The sequence below is a fragment of the Garra rufa genome, chromosome 5 (assembly GCF_049309525.1).
Source record: "Garra rufa chromosome 5, GarRuf1.0, whole genome shotgun sequence".
Classification (NCBI taxonomy): Eukaryota; Metazoa; Chordata; class Actinopteri; order Cypriniformes; family Cyprinidae; genus Garra; species Garra rufa.
In genome coordinates, this window is record NC_133365.1 from 1739409 (window position 1) to 1758897 (window position 19489).

At 33.2% G+C, this 19489-nt stretch overlaps 1 protein-coding gene across 1 annotated transcript in view; it reads right to left on the minus strand.

Moving 5' to 3' along the window:
* The window catches only part of rasa4 (RAS p21 protein activator 4), a 75142-nt gene extending 59986 nt beyond the window's left edge, over window positions 1–15156 (minus strand). The window contains exons 1-4 of the mRNA XM_073839930.1: window positions 14960–15156; window positions 7268–7324; window positions 4335–4448; window positions 3763–3824 (exon numbers count right to left, since the gene is read on the minus strand). Coding sequence (XP_073696031.1) covers window positions 3763–3824; window positions 4335–4448; window positions 7268–7324; window positions 14960–15024 — 298 coding nt within the window. The 5' untranslated portion in view covers window positions 15025–15156. The remainder of the gene's footprint in view (window positions 1–3762; window positions 3825–4334; window positions 4449–7267; window positions 7325–14959) is intronic.
* Window positions 15157–19489: the final 4333 nt, after the last annotated feature.

Below are 19489 nucleotides of genomic sequence, written 5' to 3' on the forward strand. Positions count from 1 at the left end.
ATAAAATAAAAATAGCAGTAAAATAATACATTAAAAATCAAATCAAATAAAATGAAATAAATAAAATATGAAATAAAAGTAAAAGTAAAATAAAATAAAAGCAAATAAAAGCAAAGTAAAACATAAAATGAAAAATATAAACAATATTAAAATAAAATGAAAATGAAATGAAAATGAAATAAAATTTTATGAACAAATAAAAATAAAAATAAAAATAAAATGAAATAAAATAAAAAAGCGATAAAATAAATGAAAAAAAAATTAAATAATGAAATGAAATAAAATAAAAGAATCAAATGAAATTAAATGAAATAATGAAATAAAAATTAAATCAAATTAAATTCATAAATTAAAATATAAAAATGAAATGAAATAAAAGTAAAATCAAATAAAAATGAAATGATATTAAATAAAAAAAAAAAATAAAAATCAACTGAAATAAAATGAATTAAAATGAATGAAATAATAAAATAATAAAATAAAAGTAAAAATAACAAAATAAAACAACGTGAAATGAAATAAATTAATTAAAATGAATAAAACTAAATAAAATAATGAAATAAAACAAGGCAGTTTTCAACAACAAGAAGAAGAATGGTTTCTTTAACACAAAATCAACATAGAATAATTTCTGAATGGTCATGTGACACTGAAGACTTCAGTAAATGCCATCACAGGAATTAACATTTTTACAATACATAAAATTAGAATACAGTCCTTTTAAATTGTAATGGTATTTCACAAAACATTTTACTGTATTTTTGATCAAATAAAAGCAGCTTTGGTTCTTTCAAAAGTATTTCAAACATTTGAATTATTCCAAACTTTTGATAGTGTATATATGATAGTATATACAGCCACAGACAACAAATTGTAGGGAACAAGATAAAGTTGCGAGCCAGATTCGAACCAGCATAACCCACATGAGAACCAAAGCTCCATATGTTGTGAAGGGCACTAACTCTGCAACGCTGCTGCAGTCCCAAAATGAGGCTAGGGTTGCTGGGCAACATTTAACAGGCTCTCTATCATGTTTAGGCTATTGTTAATGCTAACAAGCTGCATATCTAAACAATCATTATTATACCCTTTCTCTCTGAGACACCAACACAGTGAACTAAACAATGTTAATGAATGGTGTCATTTCGCTTTTCTGTTCCATCATGGATGGCTTGCGTTCTGTGACTAGTCATCAACACGTCACAGGGAGTACAATGAGTGATGCTCTCTTCCATTTTGTGCCATGATAATGGATAACCCTGCCGTGTCCTTGCCCCTCAGGCATAACACACAGGAGTTGCAAGCCCAGACAACCACAATGACTCACCAGCAGCAATCTCACAACACCACCTCGCAGGAACCCCACTAAAACGTGTGGTCATAGTACACCAGGGAGTCCTGTGTTGATTTAAAGTCACTTCATGCAGGTTTTCAATTTTCCTCATCAGGTCTTGTTTTCAGACTAAAAAATTACATTTGTTTGAGAAACAATTGGAGGATATTGAAGACAATATGGCTGTGACTCATTTCATTCCCGAGTTGTGAATCGGTATGTGGTTCAAATCGGTTTTGAAAATGACTGATACCGATAACCATAAAAATGCTTAATATGGGCAACAATAATCGGCCAGGCCGATAATCATAAGAAATTATGCCTTGGCAACTAACTGAAATAAAAGTTTAAGTAGTGAAATTATTCCAAAACAAATAAATCCTTAAAATTAAAAGTACAGATCATAAACAATTTAACAAATAAAATCACTTTTTAATGTACTTATAATTACTACATTGCGACTCTTCTGTATCAGGGGTTGACAGATATGTGTGTTTCAGGGTCGATGCCAATACCGATTATTACAGGTCAAGTAGACCGATAACCAGTATTTTGAACCAATATGGTGTAAAAATGCAAAATAATGTCAAAATTAAGAATAACAGGGGCTCTGACAACAACTTTCTTTAAATTCTTTTAAATAATTTTATCACCAAATCGATTTTGAAAATGACTGATACCGATAACCATAAAAATGCTTAATATCTGCAACAATTATCGTCCAGGCCGATAATCAGTCGACCCTTGCTATGTAATACTTCAAAAGTTCATAAGAAATTATGTCTTGGCAACTAACTGAAATAAAATTTTAAGTACTAAAATTAGTCCAAAATAAATAAATCCTTAAAATTAAACATACAGATCATAAACAATTTAACTAATAAAATAACATTTTAATGTTCTTATAATTACTACCTTGTGACTGTGTATCAAGGGTTGACAGATATGTGTTTCAGGGCCAATGCCAATACCGATTATTACAGTAGACCGATAACTGGTATTTTGAACTGATATGTTGGGTGTAAAAATAAAAAATAATGTCAAAATAAAGAATTACAAGGGCTCTGACAAAATTTTTTTTTAAATGCTTTTAAATCATTTTAGCGTCAAATCGGTTTTGAAAATGACTGATACTGATAACCAAAAAATGCTTAATATTGGCAACAATAATCGACCAGGAAGATAATCGGCCGACCTCTACTATGTATTACTTCAAAGTTTACAAGAAATGATGCCTTGTCAACTAACTGAAATAAAGGTTTAAGTACTAAAATGAATCCAAAACAAATAGATCCTTAAAATTAAACATACAGATAATAAACAATTTAACAAATAAAATGACATTTTATTGTTCTCATAATTACTACATTGTGACTCCTGTGTAACAGGGGTTGACCGTATGTTTTTTGAGGGCTGATGCCTTACCGATTATTACAGTTAACAATTAGACTGATAACCGATATTTTGAACCAATATATATGTTTGGTGTAAAAATGAAAAATAATTAAAAATAGCAAGGGCTCTGACAACAACTTTCTTTAAATGCTTTTAAATAATTTTATTCCCAATAAGTTTTAAAAAAGGCTGATACCAATAACCATAAAAATGCTTAATATCAGCAACAATAATCGGCCAGGCTGATAATCGGTCAACCCTTACTATGTAATACTATAAGAAATTATGCCTTGGCAACTAACTGAAATAAAGTTTAAGTACTAAAATGAATCCAGAACAAATACATTTTTAAAATTAAACATGCAGATAATAAACTATTTAACAAATAAAACAATACAATTTTCACAAAATGTACAAAGTCAGGTCGTACAAATTAGCCATCTCATAAAAAAATATGTACGAATTTTGTTAAATCAGGCTGGGACAGCTGATATTTATAATTTTTTATTATTATTTTTTTTTTTAGAAAGCAAACGTTTTGGTGCTAGTATTTTACATTTTGTGAAGGAGTTGTTTGTCAGAGCATAGTTAGGCTGTTTCTAGGATAATCAGTGTGGTTTTCATGAGATCATGAGATTGTTCATGGTTGTTTGTCTTTAAATGTAAATCTATGGCATTTTTCACCTCTTTCATTGTCAACCAGGTGAAAATGCCTTGAATACTCAGAGTTGGGGATTAATCAAAACTCAGTATTAAGAATAGATGTAGCAACAATATCTAAATACGACTTGAGGAAGTTTGTGGTTTATCACTGTCACATGACAGTCACGTCTTACAGTTTAAAGTCCACTTTTATGACCGTCTGACTACAGCTCTGACTTGATTGTTTGTCAAAACTTTCTTGCAACACTCGTCTTACAATCTCAATCTTGTTGACACTGAGAAATGCCTTGTTGGCTCTGGATATTGATTTCCCATTTCACAACAGCAAGTGAAAAAAGGCCATAAATACTCTGGGAAACACTCTCTCTTACCTTGAGGTTTAGCAGTGAGAACCTCCCTACTGATTGACACCTTCCCGATGACATCATCTCGGCTGTGAACAGAAGAGTTTTCAGACAGCAGGTATCCATTGAGTAAAGTAGACATAAGTATGCACAGTTACACTGCTGTTAAATGTAATACACTTAATCATATCAGTATTTGACAGTGTGTGATTTCAGAAAATGTAATAAATAAAAGGTAACACTTTACAATAAGGTGTCATTTATTAACATCAGTTAATGTATTAACTAATATATGAACGAACAATGAACAATACTTTTATTACACTATTTATTCATCTTTGTTAAGCGTTACAGGCGTTCCTTGTTAGTTCATGTTAGTTCATAGTGCATTAATGATAACAAACACAATTTGTGACTTTACAATGCATTAGTAAATGCTGAAATTAACATAAACTAAGATTAATAAATGCTGTAGAAGTATTGTACATTCTTAGTTCATGTTAACTAATGTAGTTAACTAATAATGCACCTTATTGTTCAGTGTTACCAAAAAAAAGTAGAGAATTGTATGAATTGTAGAATTATATGTAGGTTCAGACCTGAGAGAGTCCTCATCCAGCACATAAAAAGACACTGTCCGAAAGTAGGGAGGAAGATGGACAGTGTATTCTTCGCCCCAAAATGGAGACAGTGTCTTCCATATTGTTGCTGTCCTGAGAGACAGATTAAAAAACAAATTATTACTCTACACACAATGTGAGAGAAGTTAAAAATCATCCTAGCGTGCCTATACATGACCATTTTCATCCATTGAAAATGGCATTTTGAACATCAAATGTGTTTTTTTATAAAGTAGCTACTAATTTGTTAAGTCTGAAAAAGAATATGTACAATAGAAGGAACTAAAAATAAACTATTAAAAATGTTTTGTTAATGGAAATAAAGCTAAAATAAAATATAAATATTAGATATAAATGTAAATTTAAAAAACTTTAAATGAAAATAAGAAATGATGCTTTGGCAACTATTGAAATAAAAGTTTAAGTACAAAAATAAAAGGTAAAAAAAAAAAAGCTAAATAAAAATCCAAAACAAATAAATCCTTAAAATTAAACAAGCAGATCATAAACAATTTAACAAATAATTTTTTTATTGTTCTTATAATTACTACATTGTGACTCCTGTAACAGGGGTCAAATGATATGTGTTTTCATGGCCAATGCAATACCGATTATTACAGATCAAGTAGGCCATTAACTGATATTTTGAACAGATATATATATATATATATATATATATATATATATATATATATATATATATATATATATATATATATATATATGTTTGATATAAAAATGAAAATTAATGTCAAAATTAAACAAGGGCTTTGACAAAAACTTTCTTAAAAAAAATTATCGGCAAATCAGTTTTAAAATGACCAATACCGATAAAATGACCAATAACCATAAAAATGCTTTAATATTTGCAACAATAATCGCCCAGGCTGATAATCATTCCACCCCTACTATGTTATACTTTAAAGTTTATAAGAAATTATGCCTTGGTAACTCACTGAAAAAAAAAAAAAAGTTTAAGCACTAAAATTACAAAAAAAAAGCTAAATAAAAATGCTTTTTAAAAGTGAGAAACAAATAAATTCTTAAAATTAAACATGGAGATCATAAACATTTAACACATAAACAAATAAAAATGACATTTTCTAAGAAAATTACTACATTGTGACTCCTGTGTAACAGGATTTTAACAACACGTGTTTTTTAGGGCCAATGTGATACCGATTATAACAGATCAAGTAGACCGATAATTGATATATATATGTAATATAAATGAAAATGAATGCCAAAATTAAGAATAACAAGGATTCTGACAAAACTTTTTCAATGCTTTTAAATAATTTGATCTGCAAATCGGTTTTGAAAATGACCGATACCGATAACCATAAAATTGCTTAATATCAGCAACAATAATCGGCCAGGCCAATAATCGCTCGACCCCTACTGTGTAATACTTCAAAGTTTACACGAAATTATGCCTTGGCAACTAACAGGAATAAAAATGTGAGTAATAAAATTACTGAAAATAAAAAGGTAAAAATAAATAAATAATATATATATATTTTTTTTTTATTCTAAAACAAATAAAAATTGCAATACCAAAATCACAAAAATTTATGAAAATAAAAATCACAAAAATATAAACATAAAAGCTTTAAAGTTTATAAGAAATTATGCCTTGGCAATTAACTGGAATAAAAATCTAAGTACTAAAATTACTGAAAAATGAAAGGTAGAAAAAGCTAAATAAAAATATTTTTAAAAATCTAAAACAAATAAAAAATTGCAATACCAAGATCACTAAAATTTCAAAAAATGAAAATCGCAAAAATATAAACATAAAAGCTAATTCAAAATATAAATAAGTGGATATAAATAACAAATAAAATGCAAATAAATAACAGTGATCTTAATAGTATGCATCATTTTTGAATGAATGGGATGTCTGGCAAATACTCCTGTTTAGTTTCTGTATTTTATATCTTTAAATGAAGAGAAAACATCTGGAGAATCAGTAAAAAGATAATGATTTCTATTTTATCAGTAACAGGCGGACAGGTGGTTCATATACAAATGTCAATATCTAATCATTCTAAGCAAAGATTAGCATTTGTTAATCTCTTAAGGCAAATGTGCTTCGTAAACACAGCGTATCACATTTTCACTCTTTGCCCAACAGACTCATAAGGCTTATTTACTGTGCTAATGATCCTGTGGAAACAAACGCCAGCCTACTATCCATGCTTAACATTTATTTACCATCAGATTTGGTATTCCAGGGACAGAACGTAACTCATTGACCCAAAAAAAATCACTGTGGCTCAGAAAACACTCAGACTCATGCTATATCAATAGCATGATTGTTAAACCTTTCATTTCAGCTGGAAAGTAAGTTATTTTTATAGGTACTGGGAAAAAAGTGAGTCACAAAAGAGATGGTGAAGTGAATAACAACTAAAACAATATAATAAACTTAATAAGTTCAGTTTCAAATTCCAGCGTTTTTTTACTGCTCTTATTGTGGTTGTGGTTCCTTTCCATGGATATAAGATGGATTTTCATTTCTTCTACCTTCCACCTCCTACTCTTAATTCCATGTGGAGCAGCAGGGATCAATATGCCCACACTGTACTGACGGTCACAGCATATATATTTTGCGTTCTGAACCTCCACCTCACACTCCTCAAATCGTAGGTTTGTTTAGCGTGACCTTTATATAACTGCCAAATGTGGAGGTACACAAGCTCTGGTACAACCACACAGCAATCTACGGAACAGGAGAGGTTTCAATTACGTGGCACAAATTAAATTAGTTCTGCTTCACAGAAAATTTCATTTCTAACCTGTTCAGTTTGTGATAATTGACTTATTATAGGCTGTATAGCAACGTGGACCAGTATTAGATCACCAAACATAGGCTCAAATTGAAATGTCAGAAAAAAAATCATACCTACCGAATTATTGCCTCATTATCAATTTTCACGATGCAGTATGGATCACTGCTTCCTGTTCTGCAAGTGAAATGAACAATAATGTTATTGCACAGTGGCAAAAATCTCTGAGCAACAGTTATTAATCTCATGAGCACACTTGATTGGTTTATGCAATCAAGAATTTTAATGACATGCTAATTATGATGCTGTTGCTCTCTCAGATCAGCAACGAGGCGTGTTTAAATATAAAGAGATGATATACATTTATGGTTTACAAGGTTAAATGAAAAACAGTTTTGTCTTCTTATCATGCTCTTAAAAAGTAAGGTTTTAATTATATCTAAAACTCGCCTCATAAAAGAGCCTTTTTAAAGTCCCACAAAGCATCTTCCTTTCTGAAGCTATAAAGAAACTTATATAAAAGAACATTATTAATCTTTTATTTCACAGAACTGTTATCAATCCAACCATGATATTAATGAGATTCCAGAGGGAAGTCATTTATGGGGTCAAAGACTGTCCAAGATATATATTAAAAAATCTAGTTTCAAATCTCTTGCCAAAGAATAATTCATAAATAAGTTTTTGTAGAGCTGCAGCACATTTTGCGGAACTAACTTTGTCATAAAAAAGTCATACTTTAAGAGACTTATTGATATTGACACATACTTAGGAGGATGTTCACAGATCCTCTTTATGATATAATTTACTTTTTTATGTTTTTACTGCTTTTTTTGCATGTTGGTCGCCCTACATAACTTTGTTTCTCACACAGTATGACTTTGATTTGGCATATAAAATAAAATAATATTTCACCAAAACTGCTTTATGGACCATTTTCACAGACTGTGATGACATGTTTAACAATTATCGTCATTGTAAATCCTGCAAAGTTTTTTTTTAAAATAAATGTATGTACATTACAACACTACAACACTACACTTTGTATTATATTACCTTTGCAGCAAATGACAAAAACTAAATAAATAATGGCTGCAAGCAGCAGTTACCGGGGTTCAAGCACTTTAAGGCATTAGAGCACATATAAAACAAGACATTACATATTATTTATCAAGCCTGTAATGACCTAAATAAACAATAAAAAAGCATTTTTGGAAAATCCACGTCATTTACCCTAGATATAGGATGTTTTTAACATTTATGACCATTATAGCACCAGCATGTGCTAACCAGGTTTTGTGAAGTTTTTAGTTTTCGTCTAGGCTTTATAGGCTTTTCGGGATATTTGGACAGGCCCCTTTTCTAAACGACCCCATTATATCATCCCAAAGGGTAAATTTCCTAGAGAGTCCAGAACATTGTACTGCAATGTTTTGTTTTTTCCAGATTGAGCGAAAAACCTAGGACTAGTTTGCAAAAGTACAGTACAAAATAGTTTTTACATTTTCTTAATCACTGAACAAACGGTTTAATTGACAGCAGTGGTTCTAGATGCAGAGTTGTTCGGAATGAGGAGGTCTATCATATGATATTAATACTGTGCGTACATTGCCCTCCAAAAGTTTGGAAACGCCCTAGAAAAGTGGGGTTTTGGACAATATTGGCATGAATCCTTTTTCATTTGTGATAATTTTGCACTGATAAGTGACAACACAAACTACGAAAACATATTTTATTACATATCCACCATTAGCAGCTATTACAGCTCTGCATAATCTGGGCATCCGAGCTGTTAGTTTATTCAAAGATTGACTTGATATATTTACTCCAAGCCTCCTGAAGGATTGCCCAAAGATGATTCACACTATGCTGATATCGTCCAAAACCACACTTTGCCAGGGCTGTTTCCAAACTTTTGGAGGGCAGTGTATGTGTAAACAATGCGCAATATACATTAGTTTAAGCCCTTGAAAAATAAATTGCCCCCAGTGGCCGATTTCTATTAAATTTCTCATAGAACTTTAGGGCCGTGAGTCAAACAGGTCTAATAGGTGCTTAAAGTTCATCAGCCTGTGGCGCCCATGTTTTTTGAGATACGAAAATGCGTGTGCCGATTTTTATGTCCATAGGACAAGCAGGTGCAAAGTTATGGCAGTTTTTATGTTTTTTTTTTTTCCTCTTATAGCATCACCAAGGGGCCAAGCTCCATTACTTTTTTCATGTGACCTCAGATTCTGCTCTTACATACAGTCAAGGCCGAAATTACTCATACCCCTGGCAAATTCTGGCTTAAAGTTACTTTTATTCAACCAGCAAGTTTTTTTTTTTTTGACCGGCAATGACACAGGCTTCTCCCAAAAGATAATAAGATGATGTACAAGAGGCATCAGTCCAACGGACACTGCACACCGCTGGGTTCCACGGACGCAGACCAAGGAGGACACCACTTCTCCAGATAAGGCACACAAAAGCCCGCTTGGCCTTTGCGAATGCTTATCTGGACAAAGAAGAAGACTTCTGGTCTTCTGTTTTATGGTCAGATGAAACAAAAATTTAATTGTTTGGCCACAATGATGTAGCCTTCATTTGGAGTGAAAAAAAGAAAGCCTTCAACCCTAAGAACACCATCCCCAAACATGTTGGTGGGAACCTAATGTTTTGGGGGTGTTTTTCAGCGGGTGGACCAGGGACCCTAATCACAGTAAAAAAAGGAGCAATACATCATAATTCTCAACAACAACATCAGGCAGTCTGCAGAGAAACTTGGCCTTGGGCACCAGTGGACATTTCAGCACGACAACGACCCAAAACACACAGCAAAAGTGGTGAAGAAATGGTTAGCAGACAAAAACATTAACGTTTTGCAGTGGCCCAGCCAGAGTCCTGACTTAAATCCAATTGAGAATCTGTGGAGGGAGCTAAAGATCAGGGTGATGGCAAGAAGCGTTTGATTGCTGTAATAGCCAATAAAGGCTTTTCTATTGATTATTGAGAAGAGTATGAATAATTTTGCACATGCCAGTTTTTGTTCAAATGTAAATAAAAGCCGAGAAATATTTTTTTCCACAATGATGCCTCTTGTACAACCTCTTATTATCTTTTGGGAGAAGCCTGTGTCATTACCGATAAAAAAAAAAAAAAAAAAAAAAAAAAACTTGCTGGTTGAATAAAAGTAATTTTAAGTCAGAATTTGCCAGGGGGGGTATTAATAATTTCGGGCTTGACTGTATGTAAGAGCAGAATCTGAGGTAGTCAAAATTAATAATTGTGTCTATACTGTATATTGGGCATGTCCGATATTTTAAAATGACAGAACTCCCATTTTCATTTCGACATCCCACTGTCTGAAAGGTGAGCATTTGTTTATTGCCGGCTGTCTGAGATGAGCCATAAATTGACAGAGAGCATATGTAGAGATGTCTGTTGTCACTGTGAGGATATTGAAATTCCTCTGTGGAGGTAATGACTGCCCTTGGCAACTTTGGCGAGCTGTATGAGTATTTGTGTGTGTGTGCCGAGGGAGAGGAGAATGAGTGCATCGTGCGGTGATTCATCTTCGCCTGTTGTTATCAGTGTAATGGGGAAACCTGTGGCTGTCAGAATCAGGTGCTACATCAAACAGCACTCTGCCTTGGCAGTTGAACCACATACTATCATCCTCATGCCACCTGCAGGAGCAGGATAGAGAAGATGACAAAAGAAGGAAGAGGAGAGATTCCTCTCTAGTTCTCTCGGCTTCTCTTATCATCTGTAGCCATGATGTTCTGTTTGGGGACTGAGAGACCCCAGAGTCATTTGATTCGTTAAACACATACTTAAAATTTAAAGTCGGCATGAAATGCATTTTTGACCTTATGATGTTTATTGACCTTCTCAGTGGAAACAACAGATTTATCCCAGACTTGCCAGTGAGATTTAGTTCACCCAAAAATGAAAATTGTGTCATTAATTAATCACCCTCATGTCACTCCCAACCCTTTGTTCATCTTCTGAACACAAGTTAAGATATTTTTTTTATGAAATATAAGAGCTTTCTGACCCTGCATAGACAGCAACTGACATGTTCAAGACCCAGAAAGGTAGTAAGGACATCATTAAAATAGTCCATGTGACATCAGTGGCTCAACCATAATTTTATGAAGCCACAGGAATACTTTTTGTGTGTGAAGAAACAAAAATAACGACTTTATTCAACAATTTCTTCTCTTACACGTCAGTCTCCACTGTGCACTCATGAAAGTACCACAACGCATGAGTTTGGAATGACATGGGGGGGGGGGGGGGGGGTGATTAATAACCGAATTTTCATTTTTGGGTAAACTATCCCTTTGAAAATAAAGTGCTCATGGCGTAAGATGCTGAAAAACACACACATCGCAATGGCCTATATGATGTGAGACTTCATGTGTACATGGATATCTTGTAATTTATTTCATTCAAATATTTAATTGACTGGCATTCCTGTTAATTTTACACACACATCTTTGGTATTTCTGAGACCTCAGACATAACAGTAACATCATCTTAAAAGAACATGCTGGTTAAGTGGGTTCTGTGTCACACGTACATGAATATGGCTTGATAGCAGAAGCTCTTTAAAAACCTACAAGCTCATCTGTCTGCTGGATTCATTTGTTATTTGTGATTCAGGTTAAGGCTATCATCTCTTGTGGGATTGCACAACTATGTCAGCCATACAGTTTAGCTACAACTGAGCCTCATTCTGAATAGAGGGTTTTCACGACGCTCAATCAATCGACCATATTGGCAGCACAGGATGTAAACGCCACTGAACCAAACGAAACTCGCATACACTCTTAAAATTAAAGGTGCTTTACGACACCAAATAGAAGAATCGTTTTTGTCTAAATGGTTCCATTAGAAACCTGTTTAACAAAAGGTTCTTTGTGGCGAAAGAAGGTTCTTCAGATAATAAAAATGTAAGAAAGAGATGGTTCTTTAAAGAATCTTTGACTGAATGGTTCTTTGTGGAACCCAAAATGGTTCTTCTATGGCATCTCTGTGAAGAACCTTTTAAAGCACCTTTATTTTTAAGAGTGTGTTTTGCTGATTATTGCTGCTGAAAATGGTCAACTATTGTCATGTTTTGGGCTGTATTAATCATTTGGAGTAGGAACAAAATACATTTGTGGTTGTCCAAACTGAACTAGGATCTTCAGGGCCAGAATCTTGACAACATTTGTGTTTGTTGTTTCTGTGGTTTACACAGCACAAAATACAGCAATCCATGCTGTTTTTTCCATCCAAATATCGCCAATATGGCCACGCATCCGGGTAACCAACCGAACCATGATGTAAGTGCAAACCCTCTATACAAATCTAAGAGCCAATGGATGAATAAGAAGTTAGAAAGAATGATGAATTTTGCTCTCAAACTAGGCTGCATGATTAATTATAAATTCAGCTGAAACTGCAACATGGCATAGTGTCATTATCAAATCTCAAAGACTGCGGTTTAATTAATTAAATATATATGCTGATCGTTTCACAGCTAAGAGCCAAACATCTTCCCAAAATTAATGGGAAGCACTCATTTTATATTCAAAAATTACACACAAGCACAGGAACCTGCAGATAAATCAGAACTCAAATCAGATTGTACACATACTAATAAATTAGCTTTCCATTGATGTATGGTTTGTTAGAATATTTGGCAGAGATACAGCTATTTGAAAATCTGGAATCTGAGGGTGCAAAAAAATCTAAATATTGAGAAAATCGCCTTTGAAGTTGTCCGAATGAAGTTTCAAGTAATGCATATTACCAATCAAAAAATAAGTTTTGATTTATTTACAGTATGAAATTTTCAAAATATCTTCAAGGAACATAATCTTTACTTAATATCCCAATGAGCTTTGACATTAAATTAAAATTGATCATTTTGACCCATACAATGTATTTTTGCCTATTGCTACAAATATACCTGTGCAACTGGTTTTGTCGTCCAGGGTCACAAATAGCATTGTTAGATGGTAGCCAGGGTGTTAGTATACAATTCCCATGTTGTAATAGATGGATACAAGGGTGAACTGAGGTAATTTAATGTATCAAATAATGCCAGGATGAGTTATTTCACAGGGTTATGAGTTTTAAAAAGAACGATGATGACTGACAACAATATCAGCATGCTTTTAAGCTCTTATCCTGTATCTGATTGCATTCTCTATTTATAATGATCTTGTAAAAGTCCCAATCACGGAACATTTATCTCAGAAAACAAGTGCTCATATTCCCTGTGCCCAGGTGCTGATTGCTCATCGCCTGCTTGATTATAATTAGCTTACCTAAAACAGTCCAAAATCTGCTAATCTCTCCAGAACCATAAAGAAATCCAATGGAAACCAAAAAAGGTGCGCACTCTTTACTAAACCACACCCAAGTCTTGTTTAAATAAAGAGCGTTTGTAGAGAACGTGTACAATCTGCCACTGTGCACCGTTTGGCAGCATCACCACAGTGTAAATACAAACACTCCACACAACATCTGTTCCGGTGGTTCGGCCCACCAACTAACCAGTTCAGCAAATTTGATAAGTGACTAGTAATTTAATCTAATCACACAAGGAAGTGGAATCCGTAGCTCAGGAAGAGAAGGGCAGGGAATCACATTTTCCTCACATTGACATGACCACAGTGCTGAAATTTTAATGTGGATGACCTTACTAACCAATAAAGTCATTTCCTCACAGAATGTGGCAAAGCTGTCCTTTCCACAAATAGAAACATATAAACCTTTGTCATCTGGGCTGCTGTTGTACAATCATAACCATGTGAGTTTCCAACCCCATGCCAGACAAAGAAAACACTGAGCTGAGCACCGAATGAATTTGTGTTATTCACAATGGAATGCTGCAAATTGCAAACAGGGAACCAATTAACAAGCTTATTTCATTCACACCGCTCTTTAAGGGTTTGAAACGAGTGTTTATACAGTATTTTGGCATGAGCTTTCAAAATGAGAAAGAAAAGTGCTAAATATCTGAACATGGCTGAATCTGATGGTATGGCTGATTATACTGAATAATAAAAACTGTAGTATGATGAAGAGAAATCTACTGTACGTTTATGTTATGTATTTTGCTAGATAGGAAGCATCAACAAAAGTGTACAAATTACACAATAAAACAGCTTTTTAACTTCATTCATCAATTCATTAGTTGTTCTGCTTATATTTTTCTTTTATGCCAAAAATCATTAGGATGTTAAGTAAAGATCATGCTCCATAAAGATATTTAAATTTCCTACCGTAAATATATCAAAACTTATTTTTTTATTAGTAATATGCATATGTTTCTTTTGGACAACTTTAAAGGTGATTTTCTCAATGTTTTGATTTTTTTGCACCCTCGGATTTCAGATTTTCAAATAGTTGCCGTATCTCAGCCAAATCCTGACAGACCATCAATGGAAATCATATATATTCAGCATTCAGATTATGTATACATCTCAATTTAAAAAATAAATAAATTTACCCTTATGGCTGGTTTTGTTGTCTAAGGTTTGTTCATGTTTATAAAAAAAAAAAAAAAAAAAAGATAATTCCTAAACAGGCTTGGTTTTATGCTTTATGCTTTATCCATTGTCTTAAAAAAAGTAAAGCAGCATTATTATAATTCTTTCTTTCTTTTTAAACTAGGATGTACTATAATATGGTACATTTAATTCATCTGATCTGTCAAATCCCACATACTGCTTTCAGTTTCTTTATCATCATAAATACCAAACACATGTCTTCCCACATATTTCTGTGCAATTCATCTTATAATTATCACAGAAAGTCATCAGCACTTACATGTCCTTGATTGGCAGGTTCTTTCCCTCCACGATCCTGATGAATAATGTGCTTCGTTTAGCCATGCTGACATTCAGAGAATATATCACACGCCGACACTTCCTTCAACACGCATGTTTATAAGCATTGCACAAAATAAGCTGTTCTGTCTATAAACCTTCTCATATAGGCTATAAACGCTGTACAGAGAAGCAGCACCGCCGGTCGGTCCAGCAGTCGTCTACACAATCCACGCGTTAGTAGACACGGGTGGGTTTGATCTCTGTGGTTTGTTTGTAGGAGGAGTGACTGACTGGATCACACTCTTGAAGAGAGAAGGTATTAAAACAGGCGCGACGCGACAAAACTACAACGCTCCGTTTAGAATCAACACTACTGGTTATGAACTAAGTACGCGGTTGTAGGCGGCTTTGTTGAATATTGTACTTTTGTCGCGTCGCGTCAAGTGGAGACGAGGTGTGGCGTGTCGCGACGGGTGAAATGAATTCTCCGTGTGAGGGAAAAAGAAGAGTAATTTCTTATCCTCGAGAGTAAAAAGAGCTAACATAGCTGAGGCATAAGCAATGGTGATAGACTCAATAGTAAACACTAAAAACCAATAGGGTCACATTTTTTTTTACTCAGGTAAATATTTCTTATCGTTTGTTCATTTTTTAAAGTCAGTTTTTGTTTCGATTGTATCTTAAAGGATGGGCTACAGAAACCAATTGAACATTTCCAACGTTGTTGTCTAGGATAAAAGATAGAGTTGAACGGACGTTTTCACGTGAGACTATATGGGGTAAGTTGTCACAGAGGAACCATAATAATTATAAAACAAACATGGTTGAGAGTGTATCTGACAGTTGCTCTACCTTCATTATACAGGCTAGTCGACAATGTCTGAATGTATGTCAGTGTGGTTTTAGTGTGTTCAATGGTTTAGCCAAAGAATGATGATATTGGAGGGCAGAATTCAGAGGAAAATATGCTCTAATTTTAAAGGGTTTTGAAATAGTTGTTTGAAACCAACATGCAAAACCACTGCTATTGTTTTTTTTTTTACTATCTGTATTTTATTATCTTTAATCTTTAGGGTAGAGTGGGGGAAAACGCCCCCCTTAAGGAAAATGTGACATTACAGTGAAACAAAACATAAATGTGACTAGAACTGCCATCCCGGTTTTGAGTGACTATGGCAGGAGTTATTCACCAAATATTAAAATTGCTCAGCCTTCATAATTAATTAGTATTTTGACTGAACATATTTTTGTACAAAGGGGGCGTTTTGCCCCAGCAGTGGGGTAAAATGCCCCCTTTCTTACCAACCAGTTTTCTTCATAGATCAACAGCAAAATGAACAGACTATAGTTTTTAATCTCTAAAAGTAAAAGGCAAGTAATGTATAAACATGTATATATATTAATATTTATTTGAGGAATGTCCAAAATATCCAATTTTTTTAACATTTATATTTATACCTATAACTAAGCCATGCAAACAAATATGTTGAGGTAATTTTTTTTATTGTGTTCAAATATTTTGATTTTACCACCTAGTTATACTGCATTAAGTGTAAAACAAAGGTTTTGATAGACAGAAATATGTTATTATTGTAATTATAATAGAGAGAAACTATGCCCTCTGGGGGGCGTTTTACCCCTCAGCGTAGGGGGCGTTTTACCCCACAAGCTATGTCTTTATTTATTTATTTTTTAATTTTTAAAATACAATTATATTCCTTATAAATAACATATCCTCTCAAACTACAGACTTCACTATTCATCTATCATACATCACTGTGGTATCCTACAGAACAATATTCTCTTAAACACTTGTTTACTAATATCTGAAAATTATAGCGTTTTCCATGAAATCCTCTTCTCTTCAAACACGTCGCTGGTGTCAGCTTTTTCAAGGAGATTTGTTTATCCCCATTGTCAACGTAGTGCATAGCAACAGTGAAAAGGTATCTTGATTTTCTCTAGTGATTATTTTGGGAAAAACAGGTAGGGGGGCGTTTTACCCCAGGGGGGCGTTTTCCCCCACTCTACCCTAATCTTTTTATTATCTTTAATTCTTTTCTAATGAATCTTTAACATCCATAGAACCTTTCCATCACACAAAAAGGTTATCGAGAAACAGGTTCTTGAGATTACTAAAATGTTTTTCACACCAAGAAAAAAAATGCTCTCCTTGTTCCAGCTCTTGTTCTGTCCAGGCTGGACTACTGCATTGCTTTCTTGACAGGTCTTCCAACCAGTTTGATCAAACCTTTACAACTAATCCAGAACGCCCCTGCAAGATTAGTTTTTAACAAGGTAAAAAGAGCGCATGTCACACATCTGTTCGTCAATTTACATTGGTTACCAATAGCTGCCTGCATAAAATTGAAGGCATTGATGTTTGCCCACAAAACAAGCATCCCTTTACCTAAATTCCCAGAAGCTTGTGTTCTGCAAGTGAACAACACATTATAGTGCCATCCCAAAGAGGCACAATATCAATTCCACTGACTTTCACCTTAACTGTTCCCTGCTGGTGGATTGACTTAATCTTCAAGAAATGGCTAAAGACACATCTCTTCCATCTACACTTGACCCTCTAACACTAACACTCTCTATTCTATTTCTATCTGATCTACTTATCTTCTTTTTATAAAAAAAACCTGACTTTCGAACATTATTGTTCTCTATTCTTTTTTTATTTTTTCGAATTGTTCTCTTTTTATTTATTATATATATATAAAAAAACTTGCTATGTTTACTGTGTTAGACTAACCGTGACTTGTGACAGCACTTACATATTATTGCTCTTTTGTTAGTTTTGATTGCCTTTTTGGATAAAAGCGTCTGCTAAATGACTAAAAGTAAATGTACAATTTAAGAACTGTTCACTAAATGTTTTTTTGGGGAACCAAAACTGCTTCCTTTATGGCATCACTGTGAAAACCCCTTTTTATCCCATTATTTTAAGAGTTTATTTAAGGGCAGGTGTCCACTTCTCTCTTATTTCTTTAAATATCCTGAAGTGGCTAATTTGTACAAATTTGTTTGACCATAGGGTTAGGGGTGGTTCTTCGTAAGCACTACGAATTAGTCACCTTGTAAAATATTAATGAATAGCTGTGCTTTTGTGCTTTTTTCCCTAAGATTTCAGACATACACTACCAGTCAAAATTTTTTGAACAGTAAGATTTTTAATGTTTTTTTTTTTTTTTTAAAGAAGTCTCTTCTGCTCACCAAGCCTGCATTTACTTGATCCAAGATACAGCCAAAACTGTAAAATTTAAATGAAATATTTTTACTATTTAAAATAACGGTTTTGTATTTAAATATGTTTTAAAATGTAATTTATTCCTGTGATTTTAAAGCTGAATTTTTAGCATCATTACTCCAGCCACATGATCCTTAAGAAATCATTCTAATATTATGATTTTCTGCTCAAAAAACATTTAATATTTGAGCAGCATTTATCTGAAATAGAAATCTTTTGTAACATTATAAATGTCTTTATCATCACTTTTGAATTTGAAGCATCCTTTCTAAATAAAAGTAATAATATCAATAATATCTTTCCCTCCCAAAAATAAAAAAAATTATACTGATTCCAAGGTTGTGAACAGTATAGTGTATAATGTTACAAAAGCTTTTTTATTTCGGATAAATGCTAATCTTTGAATCTTTCTATTCATCAAAAAATCCTGAAACAAAAAGGTACTTAGCTGTTTTAAATAATGATAATAATAATAATAATAATAATAATAATAATAATAATAAATGACAAAAGACTAGCTTTGATCACAGGAATAAATCACATTTTAATAATATAAAATCAAATAGAAAACAGTTATTTTAAATAGTAAACGATATTTCAAAATTATACTGCTTTTGCTGTACTTTGGATCAAATAAATGCCGGATTGGTAAGTAGAAGAGACTTCTTCAAAAACATTACAAATCTTACTGTTCAAAAACTTTTGACTGGTAGTGTATTCTTTAGTGTAAATCAGTATAGAAAATGTTGGGTTCAAAATGATGATTCAAAACATCAGAGAGCTGTAAGAGTAATATGACTCTATACTTCCATTTTCACAGAGAACATATGCCTCAACATGGGTTATTATGACTGATAAGCTCATGATCTGACCAAATCACTTCAGTCTGTCATCATACTGGAAAGAGACTCCACTTTACCCGAAATGACTCACATAAGAACAAAAATACTAGCAAAACTGAAAGAATTTTTTTTAACCTCACCAGTAGCTGTTTTTGAAGGCTGACAGCCTCACTGAATGCTTGCCATTGAATACGGTGAAAAACTGAATTTGATTATGGTCTTTGGTAGAAACCAGAGCATAGACTCTCACATAATGTCAACGCTGACATATTCTGATATGCACAAGTGCTGCAGAGAAAGATCAAGAAGTCTTTCTTTTTCATGGAAAAAGGAAGGTGATTCACTGTCTAATCACAGCGTAGTTTCTTTCCAGACAGAGATAAACAAACTGACCAACACTACAATATAATGAAAGGGAAGTTCCCACAATAGG